At 39.8% G+C, this 12,439-nt stretch overlaps 1 protein-coding gene across 1 annotated transcript in view; it reads left to right on the forward strand.

The window, feature by feature from the left end:
• Col9a1 (collagen type IX alpha 1 chain) overlaps positions 1 to 12,439 on the forward strand; it is a 92,766-nt gene that overhangs the window by 14,328 nt on the left and 65,999 nt on the right. The window contains exons 6-10 of the mRNA XM_045156687.1: positions 7,394 to 7,477; positions 8,294 to 8,314; positions 9,676 to 9,750; positions 10,056 to 10,091; positions 10,205 to 10,267. Of these exons, the coding sequence (XP_045012622.1) occupies positions 7,394 to 7,477; positions 8,294 to 8,314; positions 9,676 to 9,750; positions 10,056 to 10,091; positions 10,205 to 10,267 (279 nt within the window). The remainder of the gene's footprint in view (positions 1 to 7,393; positions 7,478 to 8,293; positions 8,315 to 9,675; positions 9,751 to 10,055; positions 10,092 to 10,204; positions 10,268 to 12,439) is intronic.

Below are 12,439 nucleotides of genomic sequence, written 5' to 3' on the forward strand. Positions count from 1 at the left end.
ATTTAAATTGACATGAAACAGCATGGAAACAGGAGCACTGTGTTTTTCTATTTTTCTTCATGCAATTGAATTCTAATCTTCAACACTTTAATTGAACATTTATCTCAGAGTTAACACTTGTTCTTCTTTAGTAAATAAATAAACAACAAATTATCATTTTGACAGATATGGCCAGCCATCAAAAGTAGGCATAAGAACAGCAGTAAAAAATACATTGAAAACAGTTTTTGATGGATCACTAATGTTAAAAACTCATATTGTAGTTGTTTATGATTTTCCCTGTCCATATTATCTTTTGTCCCTTTCCTTTTGTTTAAATTGGAAAAACAAACCAATTTTAAGAGGTTTTTATAAGCTGCTCATGTGGTCTACAACTCAAACACATTGTCATCATTTATGGTTATTTAGTGGGCTCAGAGCATTTTGTATTTTTTCCCTATACACTGCTATAAGTTTGTTAGTTTTGATTTTAAAACAATAAATCTCTTATTTCCTATTCTCCTTTGTGCCATATTTTAGGATGGTGCCATTTATCCCTCTGCAAAACTTGGTTTCCTGGCAGCAAACCATGAAAACATGTAACTTTATAACAGGTCCTTTGTTGTTTGTTGTCAGCATGATTGTCTTGGAGAGTTACTTGGTACAGCTCTATTAGAAAACAAAGTTAGTCTTTCTTCTTTTTCTGAATGTTCACTGGGAGTCTGGACTTGCTTGAGAGAGGATAAAAAGTTTATGTGGTTTTACAAACGCATAACTCAAACCATTCATCTTTCTATCTATGCACATTCCAGATAAATCAACAGAGAACATGACAGATTTAATGCTTTTAAAATTATATCTCAAATGTGTTATTTATATTTTTCATTAGATTCAGAGAAACTATGAAAGCTGGCAAACTGTCGATGGACAGCTCTCTGTCCTTTTCTCTGCTCTAGACTGTTGAATCACATTAACCTCCAAATGAGAAAACAATGAATGTTTCATGCATGATGAGAAGGGAACATAGATTTTGAGGTTGTGATTAACATTATTTTTGGCATTTGAGAAATTCTGTAAGAAGATATGTTTTTAGTGAGTTAAAGAATACATAGCCGGGTGTGGTGGTGCACGCCTTTAATCCCAGCACTTGGGAGGTGGAGGTAGGAGGATCACTATGAGTTCAAGGCCACCCTGAGACTCCATAGTGAATTCCAGGTCAGCCTGGGCTAGAGTGAGACCCTACATCGAAAAACCAAAACCAACAAAAAAAAAAAGAATACATAATGTGAGTAATATATGTTCTAAGTGTGCATATTACATTCTTGGAAAGAATGTCCTTTTCAAATAACTTTTCACTTGAACCATTAAATTAATAAGTAATTTCAATCTTATCTATAAATGTCCATAAGAAATACATTTTTTTAACCCTGTGATGTGTTTGAATTTTTAAATTTTCAGTGCTGGGATTGAAGACCCCAGAAACTCATGCATGCTAGATAAGTGTTCTGAACCACACCACAGTAGAAGCCATATGATTGGGAGGGGGTCTAGAATAAAAGTAAAATGATGTTTTTAATAAAAGATTGAAAACACTAAATTTTATTGCCCTTAGCTATTGTCCCTAAATTAAAACACCAATACTATTAGATTCTTTTATTTCTATAAAAATGTAAATAGGTTAAGATAATCCTGAAATCTTTCATATGCTAATCTGTGTGTGGTTAGTTTCTTTGGTTACATTGTGGTGTCAATAGCATCATGGACTTTTAAAGCTTGAGGAGACTATCAGTACATATAACATAAACCTCTCAGTTTCTAAATAAAGAAATTGCAATTATTTATTATAAAGAAGACCTGCCCCCAATCATAACCAAATCAGGAGACAAGGGTAATTGATTCTTTGTTCAGTATATTGTTATCTGTGCAAATATAGTCAGTCATTCAACAATTATTTATTAAATATCTGCTAGGTAAAAGCAGAACCTTTGGTGATCAAGAAGGATATTAATGCCTGACTGGAGCTCTCATAATGGGGATAAAAGAGCAGTACAATGAGTAACTGAATATTTGATAGTATGCAAAGAAATCATAAATATATAGGGAGGGGAAGGTGAGATTGAAGTCCATATAGAGAAAGGCCTCATTTTGAAAAGTTAACATTTAAAAAAATTATTTATTCATTGATTTGGAAAGGGAAAGAGAGAGAGAGAGAGAGAGAGAGAGAGAGAGAGAGAGAATGAATGGGCACTCCAGGGCTTCTAGCCACTGAAAACAAACTCCAGATGCATGTGTCACTTTGTGCATCTGGCTTTATGTGGGTCCTGGAAAATTGAACCTGGGTCATTAGTCTTGGAGTCAGACGCGCTACTGTTGTGCTACAACGTCCTGGGTCATTAGTCTTTACAGGCAAGCACCGTAACTGCTGAGCCATCTCTCCAGCCCAAAGTTAGCATTTTTTTTTGAGAAAATCTGAAGGAATTGAGGTTATAAGTTTGTGAATATCTTGAAGAGGAGGATTCCAGGAAGAGAGAACATTAAGTAAAAAGGAATTGATGTTGCTGCTTTCCATTGTTTGAAGGCCACCTGTAGAGTGGAGTGGCTAAGACAGGAAGTGGACATGAGAAATAGTGAAGTTGCAGAGGTGACACATGGAGATGGAGTGCGAGATATGTATGATGGGCAACTATCAGATGATTTTATATTGACAAACAACATGTTCTTATTTTCTTAAAGGATCTCTTTGTTTTTCATTTTGACATATTTTGTGTGTGTGTGCGCGCACACATGCGCGCATAAGAAAGGGTAGAAAAGCACTTGCAGGGGAGAATTTTAGAGCTACAGCAATGATTCAGGTAGGGGTGGTCTTGGTTTGGAACAGAATGGGTGTGGTAGAGTTGATGCAAAGTCGTAAGATCATGCAAATTTGAAGATGGAATTCGAGGTATAAAAGGAAAAAGAGAAACCAGTATGAACTTAATTTTTTGGTGTGATTATTTAGAAGTACGTTGTTGTCATTTACTAACTTGGGAGACTCAAAGACGAGAAGACAACAGGAGAACATCAAGAGCTGGTCTGGGACATGTAAGGTTGATCAGCAGGTTGGACATTATTGTATCTAAGGGAAGATATACAGCAGGCACTTATGTGTGAGCTCTGCAGTTCTTTAGGGAAGTTCACTTGGGCACTGAACACTGGGAGTTGTGAACATGTATGCGTTATTGAAGTCATGAAGTCATCTAGAGGTGAGTGTAATACAGAACTGTCAGTTCTGAGATAGCCAGAATTTAGATGTTGCCACAACAAGGAAGATTTAATTAAGAAGGAGGAGTGAAACAGAGGATTTTAATGTCTTGAAAGTCAAAGGAAAGACTATGGAGAGGACAATGAGACAAAAAATTGTCTCAAATGCTGTGAACAGGTCAAATAGTATAAGGATTGAGAGTTGACCATTGTATTTAGAAATCAATAAGAATGATTGGGACAAAGATTCATTCATGTGTTGGGAATGAAAGTTTTGTTGGGCAGGATTTAACAGAAAATGAGTACACAGCTATTTTGAATATTCTATGAAGTGGGGTAGAAATGGAATGACCACTGAAAGGGAATGTTGGAATGAGGAAAGGAATTTATTTTCAGTTAGCAGATAGTTTAAGATGCTTTGGTATAGTAACTTCCTGCCTGGGGACACTACCACTTATAATGAAGCAAATAGCCTCAGAATGTCCTTCTAAATCCCATTACCTTCCTCCATATTTCCTCCCTTGAAAAATAAGTCTTTGATGACAGTCTGATAATTATCTATCCTAAATATTCAAATTCCTTAGTTTGGGATTCTAAGTGAGAAAAGCTTTGATGTCTACTCTGCCATAATTAACCATGGCTCCTTTTGGAATACCACTTACGGCTGGCTCAGGGACCTTGTCCTCTCTCCTCTCTTGTATGTCCTAGCTAATCAGGTTCACGTTTGTATGCCATTTCTCGGCTTTGTGACTTGTCCTACTCCCTTTCTTCAGAACTCAACTTTTACCCTTCACATTTCTGTTTAAGTAAACATCCTACATGCTCTCTGAAGCCCACTAACATGTCACATGTCATATGATCCATTTGTTGATGGCTTTGGCCTGAAAAATATTTCTCCCATCTCAACTACTGTAGTATTTATTTCCAAAAGCATTTTTATAGCTAATTTATGACCTTACATGCTTGCTATTTTTGTGTCTTCCATAAAAATTTTCCTCAAAGCACATGAATGTTTTATGTATAAACATGTTGAATAAATAAATGGCGACATTCCACGTCTGCTAACTCCAAGTCCTTTGCTTTCTCCTTTCATCATTCTGCCTCAGCCTTTGGAATAACCCAGATGAATGCCATCTATTCTTATTTAATTAGAGTTCCAGCACTGTCTGGAGCTACATGGCTCAGTCTACATAGAGTTGGTGAAAGTTCTGACTTTTGAGGCAGCTCAGAGCCTCTTGCTCAGTAACCAGGAAGGTTCACTTGGAGGAGTTTCTTTATGATGCCAGAAAGCACCATCTCATCAAAAGCTGAAAACTGGGTGAGATGAGACCTCAGGTATTTCTTTAAATATCTGTTGCCACTGACCAGGACAAAAGCTTAATGAAACCTCTGGACTACTAGCAAAAATGATCTTTTAAGAGTTAATTCTACATGTTTTGTGCCTGAAAATCATAATTGTGTAAAAAGAAAGGTTTGTGTCATTCTCCTTAACCTGAAGTCAAGTTCAAATTCTTAATTATTCTTTATCAACAGTCTAGCAAAATAAGAAGAAATCAATAGCACTATTAACAAAGAGTGAAGTGTTGAGGCCAAAATGCTTTGCTTGACTATGTCATTAGCTGGGCATTACTCCAGACTTGAGAATGAAATTGTATCTTAGTGTGTTTTAGAAATGAGTTGCATAATGCCAAATCTGGACAGATGTAAGGTGCTTTATACTCACATCACTCAATTTGCCTTGAGAGGATGGAGAAGCACTTTATGTTGAAAAGGATGGATTTTCTTAGGGCATATTATGTTCTGTATAGTTTTTTTAAAGCTTTATATCTCTACTCATGCTAGCTTCACCTTACAAAGTAAACTGATTGTGGGGAAGGAGAATGTCTTTGGTTTTCATAGAATATTTTCCTAGGGCTTAGATTAAACTGGGACTTCAAAACCATTGATTGAAGGATTAAATTAAAATGTTTGTCACATGTATTTTGTCAGTGAGTATTTCAAGAAAAGAATGATTGCAGGTATGAAAATGAGAAATGTGGAAATTGACACTTTAACTGTACAGTGAAACTGACTTTTACTAAAGCTCTCTGCCAATCTTCCTTCCAAATAATTAGCATGCAAATTGGAATTTGTATTGCATGCCAAAAAATGTTTGCCGTATAGATGATTATTAGTGCATAGATGGTGTTTATGCCGATGTGCGGATGTGTTCAGAAACCCTTGATCTATGTGGCACTCGGAGTAGCCCAGCATGTATTCACAGATGAAATACATTTCATCTCACCATTATTTTGTGCTGTGATTGCATTTTGCATATTTAAACAGGTGCACAAATTTATCCAGAAAGAATTGCATTTTTGAAAAGACAGCTTAATGAATTACTTCACATTTGCAGTAGGCAACTGATAAACTCTCTAAACAAAAGATATAGGTTTCTTGGACAGCAATATAATTCATGGTTATCAGGTTGATTAAAGTTTGAGTAGTTTTTTAAAAACTAAAATTTCTCTTATCTACTATGCAAGCCTAGTTTACCAATCCCCAGAGGAATTACTGAGTAAAACTATGTAGGTGGTCTTTTATCTTGAGGACTGGAGAATAAGAATACAACTTTTCTCATTATGCAAAACTCTTATCAGTCAATGGGGGAAATTTGTGTGATTTTCTTTTTTATGTAATATCCTGTCATACATAAGAATGTGTAACTTCGTATAGTTGCCAATTTTTAGAAGAACACTAGTAATCCTACTTCTACATATGTTTCTATTCCAAACACACATGGTGGGGGAGGGTTTGGTTTCTGATGGAAGTCATTTCTTAGTCTAGTTGGTTTTCTAGCAGATGGTAGACATAAACTTAAATAGTTGTAAGGTCTAGATATCTTTTGGCTATGGATTGTTAATGCAAATTCTCAATTGTCAAATGCCTTAGTTGCGTATTTTGAAAACAAAACACTGTCGGGACAGTGCATCTGCTTCAGAGTGAGAGCGATATAGTAGAAACAATTCTCACGTCTAGTGGGAGGAAGATTGGAAAGGCCAGCTCTTCCACTTCCTAGCTGCATGACCTGTGAGTTAGCTTTACTCTAATCCTTTATCCATTTCCGAACGGACTCAAGTGCTGTCCCTTACACAGTCATCAGCAAAAGTTGATCCCACTGTACTGCTCATCTTCGTTGTAAAATTTCCACTGCAGCATGAAGCAAGATGCAAACAAAACCCTTCTCCAATTAACAAGATGATGCTGATGAAAATAGTATTTGATCAAAGTGAGTTCCTTAACTGGAAGAGGCTGTATAGTTTGACAGATCTTAGGAAGAATGTTACATTACCATGGGAACACAAATCAGCACAGCTCGCATAAAACCTATAGATAACTTTCCATCTTGAAATATGTCTTGATGTAGCTGTGATGTTTCTTCTTACACTTATCTCATTTTGTTTTGCATAGGTCCACCTTTTCTGAGAAAAGACATAATAGAACCGAGAGAAACAAAAATAAAAGGGCGAGAGAAAACTAGTAGGGCACTCAAAATCTCTGGAAAGGGCCACAAACTCAGGGGCGTGACAGCTTACTGCCTTATTTTTACCTCCTAAAGAGGGAAGACATCCTTTTTACCTTCCTTCTTTTATGGGCAGAGAAAGGACTTTACTCTGCATTGCCTCTGATTTCATCTTCTCCTCATGAACTCAACTCTGGATGCTTCTTCAGCAGGGGAAACCAAAATAAAGTAAAACAAAACAAGTATTACTCCATTCTAAATCCAGCAGATCAGAATCCATATGGCAGAAGAGAAGGCATGGAAATCAGTATTGGATAAGAGAAAGGGATTGATGACTAAATTTGAGACCTACTTACCTAACTGGACACCTGCATAACACCAATAGAATCTACTGACTAAGAAATATAGAACTAACTTAAGTGCCTAGCAATTAAGAGAGCCAGCATGATTTCAAGCTTCTGCATCCAGTGATCCGAGAAATTTCAGAAGGGTTTACAGCCCATTTCTTTTAGAACATGTGTATTCACAGCAAGCAAAGGTCCTGCTTCATTGAGCTGGATAATTTCAAGTTGGTTTCCATCCTGCTAAGGATTAGACCATACTGAAAAACTCTGTTGTAAATGTCCTGTCTTACAAAAGAACCTTTGCTGACTGTCTTCTGTCTTTCACCAGTTTGAACTTCAGTGGATGGTGATCCACTGCGACCCTCTGAGACCCAGGAGAGAAACGTGCCATGAGCTACCAGTCAGAATCACAGTGAGTCTCCTGACCACAGCAGAGCAACCCTTTCCCCATTCCCAGCCTCCCCCTACCTCTCCTCTGTTCTCATTCCTCTCCTCCACTTTCTCTTTCCCTGGAGTCTGCTTTGCTGTATTAACTAGCTTGGTATTAAAGAAACACATCCTATTTGCAGCCATCAGTAAGCAGCTAGGTGTCTGACACTCCTTAGTTGTTCCTTATCCGCACTACCAAACATCTCTCTCCAGAGTCATTGGAGGTCTGCTCCCCTACAGTGGCCCAGATCACCTGGGACAGATCTCCAAGGACAGCCAGAGGCTGCACTGGGGAGGGTTTGGCCCAAATAGAGCAGTTGCCTGAGGTCTCTGGTCTTGCTTGAGTGGTGGCAGAGAAAGGGTTAATGGGACTGTCGTCATTCTATCCCTCCTTCCCAGCCTGCTAGCTCTCCTCCAATCCCCAGACCCTCTCCAGGGCCATTCATAAACAGTAGGTCCCTAGGTCTCCCTGTCAGGACACTTTAGCTGCCACTACTCCCTCCAGTGAGCATTTTGTGTGTGTGTGTGGAGGGTGTGTGTGTGTGTGTGTGTGGAGAGTGGTGGTGGAGAGGTGCCATTTTACACGAGTGAAGGAGCCAAAAGCCTAGGAGTTATCTGTACCAGCTGCAGAGCCTGGGTAGGAGATCAGCAGAGAGCCACCAGGATGGCTTGGACCTCTCAGAGACACCAGGCACTTGTGCTGCTACCGCTGTTGTCGGGACTCTGCTTTTGCACGGCTCAAGTAAGTTGTGAGCGAGTTTGAGAAGTATTTTCTCACTTTCTATCTTTTCTTCTACAGCCCAGCCCAACTACGGATGAGGTAAGTTGGGGACAGAGAGTATCTGCGTTGTTTCATGCACATAATAGAACAGGTAGATGGTGCCTTGGTTGTCTGGGTGTGGGAAGACACAGGGTGTATTGGGGCTCTCAAACCCTTCTTCCTACCATCAGGAGCAACTGCTGCAATAGGGGTGGCATAGGGTTCTTGTTGATCTCTTGGTCTGGGAAAGGGGAACTCCTCTCCCAGTTGCGCTCTCACGCAGAAGGCACAGGCACTGGAGGTCATAGATGTGTCAAGAGGAGAGTTTGTTCTAGCCTGCATTGCTTCTGACTTCCCGCCCCACGCCCATCCTCTTCACAGCTGAAGCCAGGTCTCCTTGGAGAATACAGAAAGTCAGGCGCACTCACTCTGACTTCTGCAGCCCTTGGGAATTCCACGAAGCCACTAGACCATGAGTCTTGCTAGTGGTGTCAGTGGGTCCAGGATGAATTCAACGACTTCCCCAAGACGTTGCTTTTTCTCCTTTTCACAAGGGAGAGCCAGGGGCTGGAAAAGCAGCAGAGGTTTGAATTTCACTTACAAAGACCCCTTTGTAACCTGTCTGGAGTTTAGGAAAACAAAGTCTTTTTCAATGAAAGAAGCTTTCTTCTCCTTCCCTTCCTTTTTTCCCCTCTCCCCATTCCTTTCCTCCTGCATCAAGAATATTCTCCAAGCAGCAAGTCCATGCTGACTTGGACACCAGCACCCCCACTCGACTACTACTACTGATACCTAGCTGCCTGCAAGTGAGGACAGGCGTCACACCCTAGGGTCAGTCAAAGTTGACACACGGTGTAGTTTTGAAGCAAGGTGCAAAGACCTCACTCAAGTGAGTGTGAGGTGCTGGCTTTCAAGGCTCTCTTGCTCCACTCCTGCAAAATAACCCCAAGGATTGCCACCGTACCCATTACCTTACTGCTGGACAATGAATGATTTCTAAGGCAGGGCGGGTAGCTACATGGTGTGAAGCATTTCCATTCTTGTCTGTTTCATGCTGGCCCAAACACTGGCCTGCAATTAAATGGAGGTATGAAAGGATCTTCACGTCCATGCTTTAAAATGATATTGGACCTTCCCTTCCTCACAACTTCCTTCTTTTCAATGCACCCTGAGAGGGTGACACTGAATAACTTCCCCCATTTTGTGTGCTTCAACCCTGCTCCAATCTCTTAGCTTGTTTCTTTCAGAATGTGGCAGAATTATAACCTCTCAAAAGGTTATGTTGGGTTTCAAAAAAATCCAGCTTCAACAGGGAGGTGTCTGTACGAGTGGGAGGTGGAAGTGTCAGTACGTAGTGTTCATTTGCTCTGGTTTCCAGTGTGTTAACTCACATATGTTTTTTTTTTTTTTTTTTTTGCCAGAGGGGTCCTCCAGGTGCACAGGGCCCCCCTGGCCCTCCCGGCCCCCCTGGAGTTCCTGGCATTGATGGCATTGATGTAAGTTTCTATCTCTCTTGGTTACCCACCAAGCCCTCTTGAATGGGTTTCTGGAGAGGCCAGATGACCCCCTTTCTGTCATTTGTGGATGAGAGTTGAGGGTTTGACCTTATAGCCCAAGGATTTTTAGAGAGGAGACCTAGTCCTGTCCCTGTTATCCTGTTGGTAATGAACCTCCTCCATCCTTAGACCCTTACTTTGTCTATGGCCCACATCTGTGTTTTGAAAATGGCTGAGATGGACCCAAAGGGACCCCACTTTTTCTTACTCATGTATCATTTTTGCCTTTTCTTCTATGTCTTCAGGGTGATCGAGGTCCCAAAGGTCCCCCAGGTCCCCCGGTAAGTTGATTGGAATGATGACACACTGCTTTCTTTAGATGTTTTGCAGCCACATATGTCTGAACTCAGCTTTGCTCTATTTTCTCTCCCTACCTCATGCTTTTTCCGGTCAGGGTCCTGTTGGAGAACCAGGCAAGCCAGGAGCACCTGGGAAGCCAGGCACACCAGGCGCAGATGTGAGTAGAGAAAGTGCTCAGAAATGAGTCCAGCTCACTGTGTGTGTGTTTGTGTGTGTGTGTGTTTGTGTGTGTGTGTGTGTGTGTGTGTGTGTGTGTGTGTGTGTGAGAGAGAGAGAGAGAGAGAGAGAGAGAGAGAGAGAGAGAGAGAGAGAAACTGTAGTTCTGCAAAGTCCCTGCCTTTTGAGGGAGGCTTGACAGCACTCAAGCTTGGTATTTCCTTTCCAGGAAAATAGTAATCTTACTTAACCAGTTCCTGTCTCCAACAGGGAACTCCTTGTTCAGCCCTGTGAGCTCAGGGAGGAAGAGGTGGCAGTGGAGATGGTGGTGGGTAGATGGCTAAGTCTCACAGCATTCTAATCTTTGCTCTGGCATTCACTGGGTTAGTTTAGAAAAGATACCTCCCTGGGAGGGGCACACAAAATATCTCAGTGTCAAGAAATATTTTTTAAAAAAATGTATGCGCAAAGTGAATAAAGGTGTGTGTAGGGATAGGGTGGGGGCAGGAAATGGTCAACACATCTCAAGCAAGAAATTAAAACCTAATTGGGCAGATGCTTCCTTGGATGGTGAGTAAATTTCTTCAGAATAAAATGGCTTACGCTTCTCTTTCCAAACATACTGCTCATACTTCTACTGGTCAGCTCTTGATAGTCTCTTTTATTTTGACAGCAAAATAGCAGACTTTGAGCTGGTATCAATATATGCTTTCTCTTGCCATGCATATCACAGTAAGAATATTTTTCAACATCATCAAATGCTTCAGGAGATAGACTGTGTTTTATATTTTAAGGCCTCTAGTTTGATTTTTTTAAAAAGTGTGCCAGATGGCAGTCCATGGCACCTATGATATCTCCTGAATATGAAGTTCATCTTGGGTAATACAAATTGAGGTTATAGAACTTCTTGCCTATGAAGACCTTTGTAACTGAATTACTGAAATTTTCATACCATAATTAAAATGTATAATAAATATCAGGCCACTACATAAGATAGTAGCCTAATACGAGTTGAATTTCTTTCCACTTTCCTTTGAAATCTCAATAAGCTTTTCATTTTGGATGAAAAGAGAAGTTCTGCCAGGCATGGTAGGCACGCCTTTAATCCCAGCATTTGGGAGGCAGAGCTAGGAGAATTGCCACGAGTTTGATGCCACAATGAGATGACATAGTGAATTCCAGGTCAGCCTGGGCTGGAGGGATACCCTACTTAAAAAAAAAACAACCCAAAATAACAAAACACCAAAAAACAAAAACAAAAACAAAAACAACTTCCCCTGAAAATCTAATTACCATTTATCTAAAATCTAATCTTGCCATTAATATCTATATAACTTCAGACAGAATACTAGACTTGTCTATACCTCAGCTGCTTATTTATTTTGGTTATCGAGACAGGATCTTGCTATGTGCTGAGGCTGGATTAGAACAGTTTTGTCTCAGCTTCTAGAGAGCTGGGATCACAGACATGTACCACTAATGCTAAGCTCACACTTGGCTTAATAGTGCTTATGTATCTTGCTATAAAAACTCTTTGTTGCCTACCCTATCACTATAAAAACAATCCATATTATTATTTTTGCAGGTGCTACATGGTCACTTTCCCATTTGGGCAAACAAATGAAAGTACTTTAAAATTTATAGGAGTACAATATAAAATAATTACAAGCTTGCTTTCTTTGTTTATATTTACAGCTCCACAGTGCAAAATAAACCTCTCTTTGAATATTAGAAGTTGTAAGAGAGAGCGGATTCTTAGAACATGGAGCGTTCACAGTAAATAATCCTTAGGGAGAAACTACTGAAGGCATCGAACCAGTCTGAAGACAGAGGAGGAAAGAAACAGAAAAAGAGAAGAAAGCATGTGTGTTTGGGGAGGGAGTAGGGGGCAATGAGAAAATCTAATGTTTTAGGCATTTCTTAGATCTAAGGAAGAAATTATACTATTTGCACATTTGGAGTTTTTCCTTAAAGCTCTGCCATGAATTTTGCTTCTTTAGCCTTAAAGTAACCTGAAAAATAGATTGGTCTAATGCTATTTCCCACAGTATAAGGAGACTGAATAATTGTAAGATCAAGTGGTTTCCTTGGGGACTTGAAGTTCTTTAGCAGCTAAGATAACAAACAATTCCATAGTCCATTTCATTGTTTTTCTGCTCTTTTGGTTTGCTTT

The sequence above is a fragment of the Jaculus jaculus genome, chromosome 8 (assembly GCF_020740685.1).
Source record: "Jaculus jaculus isolate mJacJac1 chromosome 8, mJacJac1.mat.Y.cur, whole genome shotgun sequence".
Lineage (NCBI taxonomy): Eukaryota > Metazoa > Chordata > Mammalia > Rodentia > Dipodidae > Jaculus > Jaculus jaculus.